Raw genomic sequence first — 19,774 nt, 5'->3', positions numbered from 1 at the left:
TTAAAGAAAATAGCTGTCAACTGTGACTTCTATATCTGGTAAGATTATTCTTCAGAAATAAAGAAGAAATAAAGACATTCTTAGACAAGAAAAAACTAAAGAATTTGTTCCTAGCAGACCTACCCTTAAAAATTGGCTAAAGAAATTTCTTTAAATGGAAGGTAAAAGATAGAAGAAAGAATCTTGAGATATCAGGAAGAAGGAACAAGAGGAAGAGTAGAAACATGTGCATATAATAAACTATTTTTTATCTCATGAGTTTTATAAATCATATTTGATGATTGAAACACAAATTCTAACACCATCTGCTATTCAAGACAGTGATATTTAAAAGAGGGAAAAGTACAGGGACTTTAACAGTAATGAAGCTTCTATACTTCATTGGAAATGGTAAAATGTTGATACTGTACCTATTATGTCTCATATGTATACTGTAATGCCTAGAGCAATCACTATGAATATCATGTAAAGAAGTATACCCCAAAACACTCTAAATAAATCAAGACAGAATCCTAAGATGTTTAAGTAACTCAAAGGAAAGAAAGAAAACAGAAACATCTCAGAAGAAAACAGAAACAAAGGAATGATAATCAGAGGAAATAAATAGAAAAGAATTAATAAAATGGTGGACTTAAGCCATAACATAAAAATAATTATGCCAAATGCCAGTAGTCTAAATACATCAATCAATAGACAGAGATTAGCAGTGGATTAAGAAATCAAGCTTCAACAATATTTTACAAGAAAATCAGTTGAAATTCATTAACATAGACTGAAAGTAAAAAGATATATCATGCAAAGATGGATTTAAAAAAATAGACATGGCTGTATTCGGATAAGGTAGTCTTCAGAGGAAAGGAAACTACCATAGATAATGAGGGAAATTGCATAATGATAAATGGATCAATCCATTAAGAAGACATAAATAAGTCAGCCCTCCACGGGTTCTGCATCCACAACAAATGGTGGATCAAAAATATTCGAACAAAAAAGCAATAAAAAATAACAATACAACAATAAAAAATAATACAAATAAAAACACCAACACAGCATAACATTCACATAGCATTTACGTTGCATTAAGTATTGTAAGTAATCTAGAAATGATTTAAAGTATATAAGAAAGTAGGTTATATGCAAATACTATACTGTTTTGTATAAGAGACTTGAGCAGCCACAGATTCTGATATCCTCAGTAATCCTGGAACCAATTTCCTGTGGATATTGAGAGATGACTGTATCTTAAATGTGTGCATACATAAAAAGTCTCACAATACATACAGCAAAAACTGATAGTGCTTAAAAGAGGAATAGATAAAGCTGCAATTATAGTTGGGGACCTCAACCTCCCCACCCTCAGCAACTGATAGAACTACTAGACAGAAGATTTGAACAACACAATCAACCAACAGGATCTAATTGACATTTATAGAACACACCACACAACAACAGCAAGGTACACATTTTTTAAAGTGCTTGTGGAACATTCATCAAGATAGACTACTGTACCTGAGGTCATAAAGTAAACCTTAACAAATTAAAATAAATGAAATCATATTAAGTGTTTTGTCTGACCATAATGGAATCAAACCATAATCAATAACACAAAGAGAACACAAAAATCTCAGGAGACATGGAAATTAAACAATACACTTCTAAATAATCTATAGATGAAAGAAGAAGCCTCAAAGGAAAATTTACTTCTAAATAATTTATAGATCAAAAAAGAAACGTCAAAGGAAAATTTAAAAATTATGTCCAACAAAATGAAAATGAAAATGCAGCATATCCACATATATGAGATGCAGATAAGACAGTGCTGAGAGGGAAACAATATGAGATGCTGGTATTAGGAATGAGGTTTACTACCATTTGGATGGGATATTATTCTGGGGGTTATATTGCACATTGCAGGATATTTATAATTACTGCCCTCTGCCCAATAAATGCTGGTAGTATTCTGTAAATATTCTGAAAACCAGTAATGACGTCCCACTTATACACATTATCAGAGGTCCCCCAATTGGGAAGGAGGTGAATTTTCCTCCAGTTGAAGATCACTATGTAATTACAAAGATTCCTGTTAGCTCTCAGTTGCCTGATTCTATCTGAATTGTAAATCCATCCGGAAGAACCAGCCTCCATCTTAATTCACTCTCTCTCCAAGCTTCCCTGATACTTCAGCTTGCTGCAGTCAGCAATTACTTACAATATTTATATGTTGCCTCAGGGTTCAAAGAATTATGTAGGTGGGTAAGTACGACTCCTGATTTCTGAATGTGGGTGGAAGAGACAGCTGTTTTCTCTGGGAAGGTTCTATATGAGCCAGAACTAGGAAAACGCTCCTTGTAACTTAGTTAATGGAAAAAGGATAGGTAATGGGTCCTCAACTTGTAGCAGGCAAGGATTAAAGCAGGAGGTAAAATTTCAGATAGAACTTTCCAGAGGCTGAGCATTCACATTTTTTCCTCTTTTCCCCTTTGGAAATTAAACTGCTGATCTTTCTAAGCAGTCTCCTCAAGGGTTTCTCTACTGAGAACAATCCCTGAGATTTTGTTAAGATAAATATAGGCACTGACATCCTTCTCCAGCAAAATCCCAAATCCTAAAATGTTGTATTTTCTCCTTGTGTGAGAATTTAAAATATGTAAATTGTGTCTATATACATATTTAACGCATTTTCCAAATTCTGCTTGCTATTCAGAGTGTAGGATATTTTGGACCCACTTTGAAGGGAATGTACACTGATGTTTTACAGTATCTCCTGCGGTGTAGCTACTGTTAAGTGGCAGTGATAAATAATAACCACTGGCTCTGATTGCTTGGAGAATTGCCAAGTGATAATTTGTGATGTAATTAAGGAAAAGAAACCAATGTTTTCTTTCACCACTTTCATAAAATAATTTCCCAGTGAGGCATCAGAGCTTCTGTGGGTAATGTTACCTGGTAGAGCAAAATTAACTCTCCAAACACACAGCACTTTGGATAGGAAAAGTCAACCAGTTCATTGGGTTTTGTTGTTATTGTTGCTAAATGAACTATGTTGACCCCATGTTCCTATGTTTGTTCTTTTGTAAACTTATTAAATGCTATCTTTTGTTTGTTTCTGATTCTTAGAATTAGGCTGGAGCCTATGTTCTGACTAGGGAACAAAAGTAGGTCCAATAGAGCTCTCAGCCCACTGGTTTATGAAGAGAGTGCAGGGAGAGGGTGAGGCCACTCTTTAGTCTCTGTGACCTGCTTGATCTGGGCTAGGCTGGGGTGCCATAGGTTTGTCTGTGGGCCCTTCTCTAGAAAAATCCTAAGAACTCCCACATCTCTATCCTGACACGTCTAGTTCTGCCAATTAACTCTCATATTTACAGCGCTCTAGGCTCCAAATGACTTTGGAAACCTCCAAAGGGGACTTTTCTGCCCAAGTTAAGCATATACTCAGTTCTAGAAGAAGTGTAGGTAGCATTTGCAGAAAATTTTTCCCCTCAGGGCCATGGGAATATATTTAACCTGGTTTTGAAGGATGATCAAGCCACCTATCATTATTGTTACTTGTTAGCCACCACTAGGCATTACAGGAGTTGGTCAAGACCAAGAGTTCTTTCCATCAGCCTTGCCTTATTGGTGCCAAAACTCAGAAATAGTGTGGTCAGTGGTCAGGGTGTTCCTACACCTCAGAGCTGTGGAAGTCACAGCAGCCTTATATTCTGCTAGCTCCAAGAATCTAATAACCATGATGTGTCTTGAGGAAGATAAACAGCTGAAGGATGATACCCACGTAGAAGAATACCAGCCTGCAAAACAGCCAACAAGTTGCATTTCTATCAAAGCTGCCTTGAATGTATTACCTATGAAGATAAGACTTTCCTTTCAGTTACATAATAATTTCCTACAGCTCATTCCTTCTAATCTTTCACGAATTTGATTGCCTGCCTCTGTTTAAGTTTCTTATGATTAAGAAGGATAGAATTTGTAAAATGAGAAAGGATAAACCAACTTTGAAAACTTGAATCAGACTACAGACTCTCTAAGTTCAATCCATTTCTATTAGATGTGAATTACCCAAATTTTTCAGGGTTCAGATTGCTCATTATAGGCAACTAATTTTAGAGCCTTGAGGCTTCCCTTGGTTGTAAAAGCTTGTTATCCTTTTAGAATGTATTGATCTTTTTATTAAATACAGAGATTTGGAGTTTTCATTGGAGTAGGCAATTTCCTGAGTTAATTAAAATTACGAGATGCTGTATACTTCTAACTCAAGTTACAGGTGTGCTTCCCGTGAAAAGCAATACCTACAGAGTTGCTTTGCTAATTCACTATTCAATTCAAGTTGCCTTGCACACCGTTATCAGAGTTTATGATTTCAGAAAGGTACCTCTTGATTGCAAGAGTGATTGAAGAATATCATTGAGAGGGAAGGAGCTCAGGAGTGTAAAATCATTCAAAGCAATGTAGTACCACAGGATAGATATTTTTCTTTAAAAAAGCCTCATCATATTATCCAATTTCTTATCCCAAAAGTGATTTTATGGTTATAAGAGTCAGGTTCAGGAGAAAGAATATTCTATTTCAGGTAGTGACTAGCACATTTCCATGAACCCAGTGCAAGATCTATAAATGTCGGCCAGGCGCGGTGGCTCACACCTGTAATCCCAGTACTTTGGGAGGCCGAGGTGGGCAGATTACCTGGGTCAGGAGTTCAAGATCAGCCTGGCCAACATGGTGAAACCATGTCTCTACCAAAAATATAAAAATTAGCTGGGTATGGTGGCGGGTGCCTGTAATCCCAGCTACTCGGGAGGCTGAGGCAGGAGAATAGCTTGAACCCCGGGGGCAGAGGTTGCAGTGAGCTGGGATCACACCACTGCACTCCAGCCTGGGTGACAGGAGTGAAACTCCATCTCGAAAAAAAAGAAAAATCTATAAATGTCAATTGAATTTCATTGGAAGCAGGAGTAACATGACCGTTTTACTTAATTCACTAATGTCAGGGGGAGATTTTGCTGTTTGTGGCTCTGAGTAGGCTGATATGATCCTAGCTCCATGCCTAGTGCTCAAGAAATCTTCATGGAATAGTTAAAGAATAATCTCTGAAGTCAAATGTTTGTGATTTTAGATGATGCCAGTTTACAGGGTGTGTGTGTGTGTGTGTGTGTGTGTGTGTGTGTGTTGTCCATTGTGAATTGTGAAATCACTCTATGTTGTTAAGCAGGAAGGCTGAGACATCTGGTGACCTACTGCCTGCTTTTGGCTTATGGATATAGAAAAACCCTGGTGTAAACCTCGACTGAAAATAGAATGGCCAAAACGGAAGTGGTTAAACGAATGCTAATTTAGCTGTATTAAGCGCTTATTTGCATTCTTGAAACTCTTCCTAGTTTTTACTTTTCTGCAGATCCTCAGCCAAGGGATTTACTAGAATAGACAAGCATGAAATTAATTTTTTATACTTGTTTAGTAATAGATGGGAAGATCATAGCTCACTTCCATTGGGATGGTTTTTTGTTTTGTTTTTAATTTCTTCCTCTGCTGCTCTCTACGGGCCCTGGTGCAATCTCTATCCAGAGAGCTACATGAAATAAACCCTTCCCCATTTATATTTTGGGCTGTCTTCAAGTGGTGTTTGAGGACCAGATCTTTCCCAATGGCTAAGAGTCTCATGGTATACAAGCCTTCCTGTTTGTAAGCATCAATCTAGCATTTATTATTATCTGTTCTTGACTACATTTTATCACTGACTGCATTCACACTACATTAACCTTATGTGAATGCAGGCATGGCCCTCTCCTAAACCAGAATCAAATCTGTTTCCTTTCCTCCTCTTGGACCCAAGGTGCTCAGTAATACATTGTTCTCTATAAGCATGAGTCATAATAGAAAAAGTACTTAAGGACACACATCAGACTTCAGCAATGAGCATGAGAAACTTTGAAGAGTAAGGAAATTCAACTACTAGTGATCTTAGTGTTGGTCAAGGCAAGTTGGCACCATGCCTACCTTCCTTCTTTAGCTTAGAAACATTTGCTAAGCATCTACTATGTATAGGTACTGGTGATTGCCAGGGATTCAAAGGCAAATGCATCACACCCCCAGCTTGGATGGAGCTGATGGTCTGGACTAGCAAGGCAAACATTCCTTTGTTATAAATAGGACAGGAAATATTCTCTCCTGCAGACATGGTACGGGCTTATGGTGGTATTTTATCACATTTGGTAGACTCCACCAGCCCATATACTTCTGAGTAACCCTTGACTGCCCTGATATCAAGTAATGTTAATATTAATATTGTGTGATACCATGCTGGGTGCTGATTCTTACTGTGTAAGAACTAGTCACAACTACAGCACTTCTGACTCACCTCCTACTTGACATAGTTCTTTTGGTCCTTCCTCTCTTCACACCCATATCTAATTTGTACCTAAGTCCTGGCTACTATCCTTCAAGTTTCCTCCCACATCTCTATTATTTCCATCCAGCTCTCACCCAGTGTATTGCATCACTTCCTCTAACTGAGCTGCTCGACTCCAGTTCCCTGCCTTCGATGCACATAGTTCCTGCTGCCAGCCCAAATCTCCCTGAGGCACAGAAGCCATCATTTCCTTCATCAGCATAACAGTCAGCAGTTCTCCCATCAAGCAGAATGAGATGAATCACAATCACATTTCTGATCTTATTTTTACCCTCCTTTTCATTTGCCCCATGGCACAGGAAAACTTTGCATTCCTTCAATACGTGGTATCTACATGCTAAGCTCTTACTGTTGTTTATGTGGCTCCTTCTGCCCTTTCCCTTCTATGTCCAGCGTCCAAACCTCCCCATTTCTTATGACCCAGTGGAAGACTTTCCAAAACTCCCCAATCATAAGTGATCTCTCCTTCTTGTAATTTCCAAGCACTTTGCAACCCCTGTTACCTTCTCCTTCATGTCATATTTACTCAGGTAATAATGAAGACTACCATGACCATCAGCACTTTCTGTGCATTACCATGAGCTGCTAGGGCTTTATGTGCACTGTGCACTTCATCATTACCAGTGAGATGTAGGTGCTGTGATCCTCCTTCTACAGATGAGGGAATGAAACCACACAGAGATTAAGTTACTTGCTAAGCTTACATAGGACAGCCGGGATTTAAATCAGACTCTGCCGAACTCTAAACCCTCATTGCCTCCCATGTACATATATTTTACTGTTTCCTACTGATTTCCATCTACTGGCAGGAAAGTAAAATTACTTTTTCTCTTTGTGTCTTCCACAATGTACAGAATCATTAAATCTTTGAACAAATGCCTCCTGACTCCTTATTGCAGTTGCAGGTACTTCAACAGTTTTAAAAGAAGACATTGAATAGTAAGAAATTGCATTAAATTTTGAAGTGAAGAAATAGATGCATTTGATGCTAATTTCATTCTCTTCAATTCTTGAGAGAATATAGAAGCACCTGGACCAAATGTGATAAAATGTTGGTTTTTATTTATTCGAAGCACTGCTTTATTTAAACCAAAGAACTAGAGGGAAGACAACGTCTAGGGAAATCAACTGTAAATGGTGAGTTATTGCACATGCACACAAACGGTGATACATACTCTATTTCTCCGCAGAAACACACAAATGAAAAAATATCCTAGCAGATTGGAATTTAAAAGCTTTAGTTTCAAGTGTCATTTTAAGTGGTGAATAAGAGTGCTTTGCACTCTGGTGTCTGTATCCAGAGACGGATAGGCCTGCCAGGAGTGGTCTAGAGAAACACAGGCTCTTATTTCCATGCTGTACTTGAGAGAATATTGTCTTCACTGTTTTTATCACAATATTCTCTATACTATTTCAAAACCAGGGCCTTGTTCTTGAGCAAGAACATTACCCTTTGTGTTTTGTCCTCAGTAGCAATGGTCAGATAGGGGTGGACTGGGGCAGAGGATGAATGTCCCCAAACTCTCTCCATATATTGTTGCCATACTTGGTAGAGAGATACACATTTGCAATGACTCTAGCTGTTTTTATAAAATAAACACTATTCTTAGACAAGCATCTGTGAACTGAACTGAACCAAAAATTCAGAAGCAGATGAAATAATGTAGCTGGCTCCCTATCTAAAACTCCACCTGTGTGTTATCAGATGTTTGAATATAATAGTATTCAATACATTATTTTTAAAAATCTGATGCTGAGGCTTTGAAGGCCAAGTATTCTTGAATTACAATTAATAATAAGTTAGACAACTCATTATTCTGGTATTTCAGAGAATTATATTCTTATGCTAACATAATTCCAAAAGTTTCCAGTACTGATTGAAATAAGATAAAATTCAAAGAGATGAAAATTTGCTTGCAGGATTTTTTTCTTTCTTTTCCTTTCCTTTCGTTCTTTTCTTTTCCCTCTCCCTCCCTCCCCTCTTCTTTCTCTCCCCTTCTTTCTTCCATTTTGCTTTTCTCTTCTCTTCCATCCTTCCTTTTTCTTCTTGAGAATGTGAGTCTCATCAAATTATGTGAGACGGAGTTAAATCCAGGCTTCTGTTCTCTTTGTGACCAACTTTGCTGAGAAAAGTGATCGTCTAATTTAAGTTTCCAGCTAAGATTCAGGGTAGTAAATTTAATACAACCTTTTGCTAATATTAATTCTACTAGAGCAAAGCCAAACATTTTTCGTTAGCACACTTCTTGAATCTCATATTTTCAGAACACAGTTTTTTTTCTTTCTCCTTGATTACCTCACTGAGAAACAGGGATTTATTTGCTTAGGAGAGTGATGGCACACATTCAGCTAAAACCTGAATTATGTAAGAATTATTACAAACCATTTAAGAAAGTGTCTCACATGAATTCCCATTTTAGTCAGTTTTTCAAAGACCCACAGGCCTAGAAGAGGAGAAAATAAGCTTACCTGGAAACAAAACAATTAAAATTTGCACACTCCCTATTGTCCTGTTACCATCATCATCATGAAAACAGTGACTAAGAGGGATATCTCTATAATTCATGTAAATACAAATACTGCCTCCTGTTGGGATAGGAGGCTCCTTCACACATGTTATTTTGGATAGTGCTAGCAATAACCCTGCAAGTGTAAGGAACAGGAAATTGTCCATTGCTGAACTTCAGTCTTGTATGGATGGTTGCATGTTTGGTGAGTGGCAGATCCACAGTGTTAAGCCCAATCACCTTTCACAAGTGCAGGCCCTTTTGCCAGTTTACCAAAGGAGGATTTTTCCCCAGTCTAGAGGCCAAAATGCATCAGCAGACGTACAGAAGGAGCACATTTGCCTCTCCACCTTGGCTTAGACATCACTATCAGAGGAAAGGCCAAGCACACTCTGTAACTGTAAGAACCACATCATAGTTATTTTAGTAAGTAATTTTGAAGGAAGTTTCAAATGGGATGAAGAGAGGAAGAATGTGGTGGGATGCAATGTTTTTGCACCTATAACCAAGACATAGATATTTGGTGAAAATCATCCGCAAAACCACTTTGTGGTTTGTGGTGGACCTTAAGAAATTTCCAAAAGCAAATCATCATATTAAGTGTGATGTCAAGAGGTTTAAAGACAGAACTGGCCAAAGAGTTTTTTTTATAAAAAATTTGTATTTTTTGTTTTTATTTCAATAGAGTTTTGGGGGAACAGGTGGTGTTTGGTTACACGGATAAGTTCTTTAGTAGATTTTGCTGCACCCGTCACCTGAGCAGTATACGCTGTACCCAATGTGTACTCTTTTATTTCTCATTCCCCTCCTATCCTTCCCCCCAAGTCTCCAAAGCCCATTGTATCATTCTTCTTCTTTTTTTTTTTTTTGTTTTTTTGAGACGGACTCTCACTCTGTCGCCCAGGCTGGAGTGCAGTGGCGTGATCTCGGCTCACTGCAAGCTCCGCCTCCTGGGTTCACGCCGTTCTCCTGTCTTAGCCTCCTGAGTAGCTGTCATTACAGGCCCCTGCCGCCACACCAGGCTAATTTTTTGTATTTTTAGTAGAGACAGGGTTTCACCGTGGTAGCCAGGATGGTCTCAATCTCCTGACCTCATGATCCGCCCCCCTCGGCTTCCCAAAGTGCTGGGATTACAGGGGTGAGCCACATGCCTGGCCATTGTTATCATTCTTATGCCTTTGCATGCTCATAGCTCAGCTCCCACTTGTAAGTGAGAAGATATGATGTTTGGTTTTCTATTCCCCTGTTACTTCACTTAGAGTAATGGTCTCCAACTCCATTCAGGTTGCTGTGAATGCCATTATTTCATTCCTTTTTATGCTTGAATAGTATTCTATGGTGTACCACATTTTCTTTATTTACTTGTTGATTGATGGGCATTTGGGCTGATTCCATATTTTTGCAATTGCAAATTATGCTGCTATAAACATGCACGAGCAAGTGTCTTTTTCTTATTATGACTTCTTTTCCTCTGAGTAGATACTCAGTGGGATTGCTGGATCAAATGGTAGATCTACTTTTATTTCTTTAAGGAAACTTCATGCTGTTTTCCATAGTGGTTGAACTAGTTTACATTCCCACCAGCAGTGTAAAAGTGTTCCCTTTTCACCACTTCCATGCCAACAACTATTATTTTTTGATTTTTTTGATTATGGCCATTCTTGCAGGAGTACGGTTAGGTATTGCACTGTGGTTTTGATTTGCCTTTCCTTGATAATTGGTGATGTTGAGCATTTTTTCATATGTTTGTTGGCCCTTTGTATATCTTCTTTTGAGAAGTGTCTATTCATGTCCTTAGCCCACATTTTGATGGAATTATTTGTCTTTTTCTTGCTTATTTGTTGGAGTTCCTTGTAGATTCTGGATATTAGTCCTTTGTCAGTTGCATAGTTTGCAAATATTTTCTCCCACTTTGTGGGTTTTCTGTAATAGACGTCTTGCTGCAGCACAAAAAATTAGTATAGGAATATGCCCTGTGATTTCAGAATTGACTAAGAGGCTGCCTCTTATTCCTTCCAAAAAAAAAATGTCACCTTCAATTCCATCATGTCTTTACATGGTTATCTGATCACTTATAGCCTTAGTTTTCTTATGAGTCTAGCACTGGGATCAAGTTCTGGAATCTCCACTAAAAACTCAAAGCACAAATGGGCCATGTCTTGAAACTTGAATACTTTCTCATTGGTAAGAACTTACTAATTTCCACTATTTTGTATTTTGTTTGTATTGTGCTATTGACTTAGGTTTTAAAGCTTCAGGTGCTTAACTCATATATGCAACAGTAGAACCTAAAAATGAGTCACTATTCATAATCTCTAACTGCTCACAGTATAATGATGAAACCCCTGTAGATAAACATTTACTAAGTCCTAATTTGTATAAAATCTTTTATGGGGAAAAAATTTAAGTTTTCTATTTTCTGCTAATAGAGTTCTCTACATTTCACTGGCAATTTGCAGTTCACATAGTCCTCTCACATACATTACAACATCTGAACTTATAATTAATTCAAAACTAATATCCATAACTGACTGTATAAATGCTATGCAAATTATAGAAAGGGGTGGAAGAAATGTAAATATCCATTTGTCATGTTAGTTCATTTTGATACAAGTGCTAAAATACTCTGATAGAATTGTGATTGCAGGCAACAAAATAAATCAAAAAAATTTTCCCCCTGAGTTTTTGGAGTTAAACCATATATAAATGTAAATGATTTGGTAGAATGAAGAAACTCTAGAAATGTCTTCTGTTCTCATTTCTGCAATTTGCATAAAGTAGCTGAACTGCTTATGACCATTTTGGTTTGCCTAGCATCCTTGTTAGAGTATTTATGAAGATTTATTCTGGCAGATTATAAACTCTAGAAGGCATTTATTTTTTAAAAATAAACTTTTTATTTACAACAATGTTAGATTTACACAATTACTGTGAAGACAGTACAGAGACTTCCCCTATGTCCTGCCTTCTAATTTCCTCTATTATTTTCAGCTTATATTAATACAGTGTTACTGTTATGACTAATGAACCATTATTAATACGTTATTCATTAATGTCCATATGTTATTTGGATGTTTTTTTAGTTTTTACTTAATGTCCTTTTTCTGTCCCAGGATCCCATCCAAGATCCTACATTACCTTTAGTCTTTATGTTTCTTTAGGCTCCTCTTGGCTGTGACAGTTTCTCAGACTTTCATTGTTTTTTGATAAACTTGACAATTTTGAGCAGTACCAGTCAGATATTTTGTAGAATGTCCCTCAATTGGAATTTGTCTAATGTTTTTCTCATGATTACTCTTGGGTTATATTTATTTGGGAGGAAGATCATAGAAGTCAAGTGCCATTTTCATCACCTTAGGAAGAATAAATACAGTCAACATGATGTATCATTGGCTAGGTTGAGCTGGATCACCTGGCTGAGGTAGCGTTTCTCCACTGTACAGTAACTCTTCTTCCTCTTTCTATACTGTACTCTTTGAAGGAAGCCACAATGCTCAGCTCACTTATGGAATGGGGAGTTATGCTCCATGTTTTTGAGGGTGGAGTATCTACATAAATTATTTGGTCTGATAGCCATTTTAAATTTTAAAAAGCTACGAGTCCAGAAGTCAAAGGACGTTGTAAAAAGCGAAGAGGAAAACAATGAGGAAATTCATACAAGGAAGCCAAGAACTAAGGAAATCAAGGTTAATGACTGCAGCTAAGGTAAGAGGCAGGCTCACACTCCTCCACACTGGCAAAGCTTCATGACTCGAGACACAGTCCATGCAACTCTGTCCTGCCTGCCCAGTTTCTCTGGAAAAGTAAAGCGTTCAAACATTTGGAAACTGTAATGAAGTCCATAAACCTTTTGCTTTTCTCCTGGGATCATCCCAGGAACATAACATTTCCTTCACTGCCAGTGCCCGTCTTGAAAGAAAGGCTGTGGTCTCCAAAATGCATAGAATGGTTTCCAGGCAGAGCTCAGTATTTTCTCTTGGAGTGGATAAGTGTGGATATGTGTTGAAAAGACGTGCCAGCTTGTAGTTAAAGGAGTAAAATGAGATAGAGATTAAGTAATTTGCTTAAGATCTTCAAAATTAATTAATTCTATCTTCACCATTCAACTAAAAGTGCTCTCCCACAACCCTCCAAAGAGTATTTGTTGTCAAATTCAATGGTCCTTTCTCCTTCCTATTCTCCTTGATCTTTCTTTTGCATTTGACTTTGTTAACTACCTTTTGGTATTGGATAGCTATTGCTATGTAACAAACCATCTCAAAACTCTGTGGCTTAAGAAAGCAATCATTTATTACTGCTTATGCACCTGTGGGTAGCTGCAGTATATGTAGGCTGGGTTCACCTAGGTGGCACTACTTCTAATGAAAACCTGCTAGTTGGCTGGGGAGTCACTGGTCTGTGTATCTTTCACCCTTGTTCACAGTTCGGCAAGCTGGCTGTGGCATATTTTTTACTATAGGAATGGCAGAAGGGCAAGAGAACAGTGGTAACATCTGAAGTCTCTTAAGAGCTAGGCTTGGAATTGGCATCCTGTCATGATGCCAGTGGTTAAAATCACTGATAATGTTTACTGTCAAATCAAGTCACATGAACAAGAGACAAAAAATACACTGTGTCCTCAATGAGGTCATAGCTAGTGTGTGGATGCAGGGATAAGTGAAGAATTGGTGTCAGTAACACAGTAATGCAATCTGTCATACCATTGCTTCTTGAAACATTATCTTCTTCTTTTTTCTTTTTAACACAACATTGATCCTCTCCCCTTTTATTATTTAATTCTTCTTCCCTCAACCTCGGTACTGTATGTAGGGTTTACCTTAGGCTTAACCTTTCCATTCTGACTTTCTCTGTGTTTATGCTCTTCCTAAGAAAGCTTATCTCGGCTCAGACTCCCTGACGCCCTAATGATCATTTCCAGTTTACCAACTGGGCACTTCCATTTGGAATTGCCTAAAAAAATTGTTGAGCATTTTTTCATGTGTTTGTTGGCCCTTTGTATATCTTCTTTTGAGAAGTGTCTATTCATGTCCTTAGTCCACATTTTGATGGAATTATTTGTCTTTTTCTTGCTTATTTGTTGGAGTTCCTTGTAGATTCTGGATATTAGTCCTTTGTCAGTTGCATAGTTTGCAAATATTTTCTCCCACTTTGTGGGTTGTCTGTTATAGAGTTCTTGCTACAGCACAAAAAAATTAGTATAGGAATATGTCTTATGATTTCAGAATTGACTAAGAGGCTGCCTCTTATTCCTTCTAAAAGAAAAAAACCTTTGCTCCCTTGCTCCTCTTAAATCAATGTTTGCTTCCAATACAAAGCTGTATCTCTGAAAAAGACTTGGGTCTTTGGATAATTGTTTTGATGTGAAAGGAAAAACAAAAGCGTACAAAGTCCCAATGAAAACCTATTCTACAACAACAGGAATAAGACATATCTAAAAATGAAAAGGGAATATATCTGAAAGGAAACCATAATGACAAAAAGAGTATTAAGAACCATTTTCTATGGGAAATGGTTAAAGTTAAAATTTTTTTTTTAATCTAGAGATTATGTAGGGTATCATGACCATCATGCTTAGATATTTGAAAGTGCGTGGTGTGGGGACACTTGAGGTTTTTTTCTGTATAGCAGAACTACCCTCACTGGGTGGATTTGAAGGAGGAAAATTTTGGCTTAATATAAGGAAATGATTTTTAGTATGAACTATAAAGAAACGGAATGGGCTAATATATTTATTTTTTTATCTGTGTCACTTCTCTCTCCTGAAAAACTCTTGCTCTCCCTTTTCCCAATTATCCATAAAATTCCTATTCATTCTTCAAGATTATCCCGAGCCTTCATCCCTCCATAAACTCTTCCCTGACTACTCAAATTGTATTGATTCCTTTCATGTTGCTAATCTACCACCCCACCCCAACTAAATTAAGAGTCCTTTGAAAGTAGAACTAGGACATTCTAATTTATAACTTTAAGCACGAAGCATAACACTGAGTTTATACCAGGCATTCAGTATATTCTTACTGGCTTACATTTTTTTTTTTTGAGACAGAGTCTCGCTGCAACTCCCAGGCTGGAGTGCAATGGCGCGATCTCAGCTCACTGCAACCTCCACCTCCTGGGTTCAAGTGATTCTACTGCCTCAGCCTCCCAAGTAGCTGGGATTACAGGCACCTGCCACCATGCCCAGCTAATTTTTATACTTTTAGTAGAGATGAGGTTTCACTATGTTGGCCAGGCTGGTCTCGATCTCCTGACCTCAGGTGATCTACCTGCTTTGGCCTCCAAAAGCGCTGGGATTACAGGCATGAGCTATCACGCCCGCCCCGGCTTACATTTTAATCACAGATTTCCTGATTTCTAATCTGGAGTCACTGGCATTTGAAGCAGATTGGAATGCTCAAAAATCTGGTTGTTTCACACTGACTTCACAAGAGGACTTGGCTTCTGATTTTAAGGAAAACTTGAAGGGAGTAGCAGATTTTGCATCACTTGCCATCCAAGCTCATATTTTCCTGCTCACCAAAGAAAAACACTGAATCTAGAGATCCTTTAAGATCTTAGATTCATAGCTCAGATAATTTACTGAGTGAAATAGAGTGAATTTGCCATCACTTCTTCATGTCTGAAAATTATTTAAAACAAAAATCATGTGGCAAATGGGCATATATGATGTGGAGGAATACACACAGCACTGGAAAGCTGTCATTCTAGTTTGTATTCAGGTCTGCCTGTTGTCATAGTTACTCATGTACTCAAAGCGAATTCCCTCCCAAATCACACTCTGTAGACCTTCACTGAAAATAAGCCATATTTCCTGTTTTATTTTTCTCTATCCAAGAATTGAAGATAAAAAATAGCATCAATGGCATGAATGTTTTTACACTCTTAGCAGGATTTTTTAAATACAAAGGAAATAAAAGAGCTTTCATCAAAATAAACACCTCTGATTGAGGTCTCACCTCATTTGTTCAGCAATGATTCATTGTACTGGGGAAACAACTATGATTATGGCCCAGTCCCTACCCTCAGGGACATCAGAGCTCTGTGAGGGAGAGAGATGGGTAAGGGATGTATTTCAACAAAATGCAACTGGGGCTGTGGAGGAAGCAGAGTATGGAAAGCCATAGGAACACAGAAGAGGGACATCTCATTAAGTTTGGGTTGCAGATCCAAGGGAGGTGTCCAACCTGCAAGTCTTGAAGCGTTATTGCTGTGAAGTTTAGCAAATGTATTTTCAGTCCCTTTGGGTACAGGATGTCAATGTGACCCTGCAGGCTGGGTTCATGGAGCAGTGGCATGCGGAGGCCAGCACTGTTGCATGCAACATGCTATCACCTGCTTATATTCACACACAGCTCTCCTTTCTGCTCTGGCTGCAGGAACTCCTTCACAGACATCCTTCGTGCCATCCTGCTGTCATTGGAAGTCCTAATCGAAGATCCGGAGCTTCAGATAAATGGCTTCATATTAATTATAGACTGGAGTAATTTTTCCTTCAAACAAGCCTCCAAACTGACACCTTCAATTCTTAAACTGGCCATTGAAGGGTTGCAGGTATGTTCAATGAATGCACGATACAAGACCATGTGTGGCAACATGCTTTTAAAAAAATTGTTGCAACCAAAGTAATATTTATCCTTTGGAGTGGAAAAAGGAAACTTGGATTAAATTCATCTGAGTACTCCATGTTTTTGCCTCAGCCAGAGTTTCAGATGCTTTTTAAAATTAACTTTCATTTTCATTAATAACTCCAAATTACTGTTACCCCGGGCACAAATTATCCACTGTAGCAATAATGAATAAAGCTCCAAGATGTTCGGTTTAATCCATCAGAGAATTCACAAAAATTAAAACTAGGAAACATCTGCTTTATGAGCATGTCATATACAGGGGTAGCATGGGGCTTTCAGAAGCATTTTTGTGCCCCAGAGATGCACTCTGCAGATCACTACTTCCAAGAGTGTAATGTGCTACCAAGCTTGCGCTTAATTGGATCACTTCGGTGCAAACAAAGCAAGCAGATGAAACTACCTCCTGTTTGTATGACCAGTTATGAGGATTTTGGAGAAGAGGTTTTTGGGCTACATAGAGGGTAGAATGGTTAGTCTTTAGGGGTCTTTCTACTTTCTAAGGATTTGGGATTCTATGAGAAGTAACTCAGAAAGGCAATGCTGCTTAGCTTTCTGGTGACACATTATTACAAATTACTATTACTATAACAAATTAAGGGCATAGTTTGGAGACATTTCGAATCAGAATAGATAAAACTCATGTCCCTTCTTAATTTCATGGGCAGATTAACTCTATGGAGTGACTCTCCCCCCATAGATGGCAGTTATAGGCAGCTATGTATACAGCAAAATATGACATTCTCAGATCAAGTAGTCATTACTCATGCTCTTCAAAGTGCAAGACTAGGATCCATTTCAATCATCCATTACACTCCATTGCAATAATTGGTGGGTCTGTTTCTTACATTATGACTTCTTCCTATTTGGCCCCCAGCAAATATCTGGCACCTAGTGGGTCTCTGACAAGCATGTATTTATTAAATGGATCTTATTTTATTGAAACGTATCCTATTTCCCAGAGGAGGAGAAGTAGACCAGGCATTTCAGAAAAGAAACAGCAAGTCCACATTGTTCCAGGGATGCCACATTGTCCTGGGTGGCTACATCATATAGTGTATTTGGGGGACATTTGTAAAATTGCTTTTGAATGTACAGACTACGTGGAACATCCTGCCTTGCCTAATCATAGACTTCTGTGTTCTTTTCCATCAGTCACTTCCTCTTAGCTCTAACTTCTTTTCTCCAACCTCCTCTCACCTAAGCCTCTGAACATCTGATCTCTCTCTCTTTAAAGCTTTTATCAAAGGAAGTTTTAAAGTAAGCTTCAGGGCTTATATCATGCACTTAAATTATGCTGACCATATTTCCAGGAATTTCTGTATAAGCTGCATGTAATCTTATCTTTTTTAAAAAAGATAATTTATTACATGTGCAAGTAGCTGTGATTCAAATTCTAGCCCTTTATAAATTTTTTTTCTTAAATCAGTAAGAAAAATGTCCTTTATCCAACCCTATGTTCCAATTTTTCTTCCTGAAAATGTATGGATTACTTAATATGTCCCTTGAAAAGTTCAGTAGGTTGATGTGAACCTACTGAGACCTTACTGAATTAATCCATGTGAATGTGTTTTAAAAGGCAATGCTATGCATAAATCAAAGCTATTCTTGTGGGAAATACTAGAGGACCTTTAGAGGGGCAACTTGGGTCCCATTTGGGCCTTCAGTTGTCATACGCCAGGGTCCAAGATGAATTTCATAATGTCCTACGGCTTTGGTTAAGGAATAGCCCGCCTGTCATGGGGAGGAAGCCCATGGTCCCTGGGGAGCTGAGCTGGGGTACAGTTCCTTTATCAAGGATAGGGGCTCCACCATCCCATGCTTTTAGCTTGCTGACTTGGCCATGCTGAGAAAGCACTCAGGGCTACTGAAAACAATTCTGCTCTTGCCCACAGTGGATGGTCAACTCTGCCCAGCTACTTAAAACTTCTCACTTCAGGCTATCTGTTCTCTGGTTTTGGGATATTCAGATGCCCTGGTCAATCTATCACTGGCTCTCCTAGCAACTTATTTCAGGTAGCCATTAATCCCTCTGATGTCTTTAAAAAGCCATAAGTGGTACTAAGCAGAGTTCATTCCTTTGTGGTCAGCAGTATTGTGCAAGGAGGGCCCAATACAGGTGTCCATTTATTAGCCACAAAAATTCAAGATCAATTCCAACACCACTGGCAGACTTTAATAGGGAAAGGAAAAGCCACATGCAGCCAGCATCAATGAGAGAAGAAAAGCCACATGCTTCCTTCCTTCCATGCACCCTCAGAGAGACCTGAAGAAGCCAGGCATCCTTTGGACATGTGGGAAGTTTTGAGGGAGGGAAATCCTGTGTTCCAGTGCAAAGAACTTGCTCTCTCTGTCGTCCTGCCTTCTCTAGGGTAGGTGTGAGAAAGTGGCCTTGTCAGGGGAAATAAGCAGTCCAATTTGGTGCTAGGCCATCTGGTTTGGGATTTCAGCTGTTTGTTTACAGCATTTGTCTAGGATTACCTGCTTCTCAACCTCTGGAGAATTTTGGGCCTTGGGGTATGAAACACTCCCCCCTTCCCCACCCTCCCCCATCTCCACCACCAAGTAGGTAATACAATACCTCCCACAGGGACAACATGGTTGGACCCATCCAAGACAGCTCAATCTTTAGGCAGTGAGAATTTAAGGTCATTCTGGGTCAATCCTGCATTTTGCATCACAGCATGGTTCCAGAACCTGGAGCTTTAGTCCTATTACCATGGTTCCTAGTTCTCCATAAAGACAGTTGTTGAAGGAGAACTTTGATTAGTAATTGCTACACGTTGGGCTCTTTGATTACTAATTGTTACACTTGGAGTTCTCTGGGGAGCAGACTATGATGTGACTAATATGCCAAAGATTTATTAGGGAGTGCTCTTTGGGTCAACACCTGTTGGAGAAGCTACTACAGAAGAAAGTTGGACAGTAGGAGAAATTAAGCTGGGATTCAGTTATCTCCAGTGAAACCTCAGACATTCTGAAGCCGGAATGAGCATTTGCAGTTGGACTTAACAGTCAGGGCCTTTATATGCACACAGCGCTCAGTCACTGTGTGCTGGCTGTCCTAGGAAAAGGTAGTAAACTTGGGCAAAGTGGTTCTCTTCAGCCAAAGGTTCCAAAGGGAGCTGTTACCTGAAGACTTTCTGGCAGCCCTCTCAGTGGCTGGGCCGCATATCAGAGCATCTGTAATAAGCAAAAGATGTTTGGAATATCTTTTGGAAAAGCCATTGCAATGTAAC

At 38.6% G+C, this 19,774-nt stretch overlaps 1 protein-coding gene across 1 annotated transcript in view; it reads left to right on the top strand.

Annotated features, from left to right (window-relative positions):
* The window catches only part of CLVS1 (clavesin 1), a 193,513-nt gene that overhangs the window by 58,225 nt on the left and 115,514 nt on the right, over positions 1–19,774 (top strand). Inside the window, exon 2 of the mRNA XM_058443674.1 lies at positions 16,287–16,461. Coding sequence (XP_058299657.1) covers positions 16,287–16,461 — 175 coding nt within the window. The remainder of the gene's footprint in view (positions 1–16,286; positions 16,462–19,774) is intronic.

This window comes from Hylobates moloch, unplaced genomic scaffold, assembly GCF_009828535.3.
Source record: "Hylobates moloch isolate HMO894 unplaced genomic scaffold, HMol_V3 SCAFFOLD_9, whole genome shotgun sequence".
NCBI classification, from domain to species: Eukaryota; Metazoa; Chordata; class Mammalia; order Primates; family Hylobatidae; genus Hylobates; species Hylobates moloch.
Note: the sequence above shows the minus strand (reverse complement) of the source record. Positions and strands in the feature narration are given on the sequence as shown.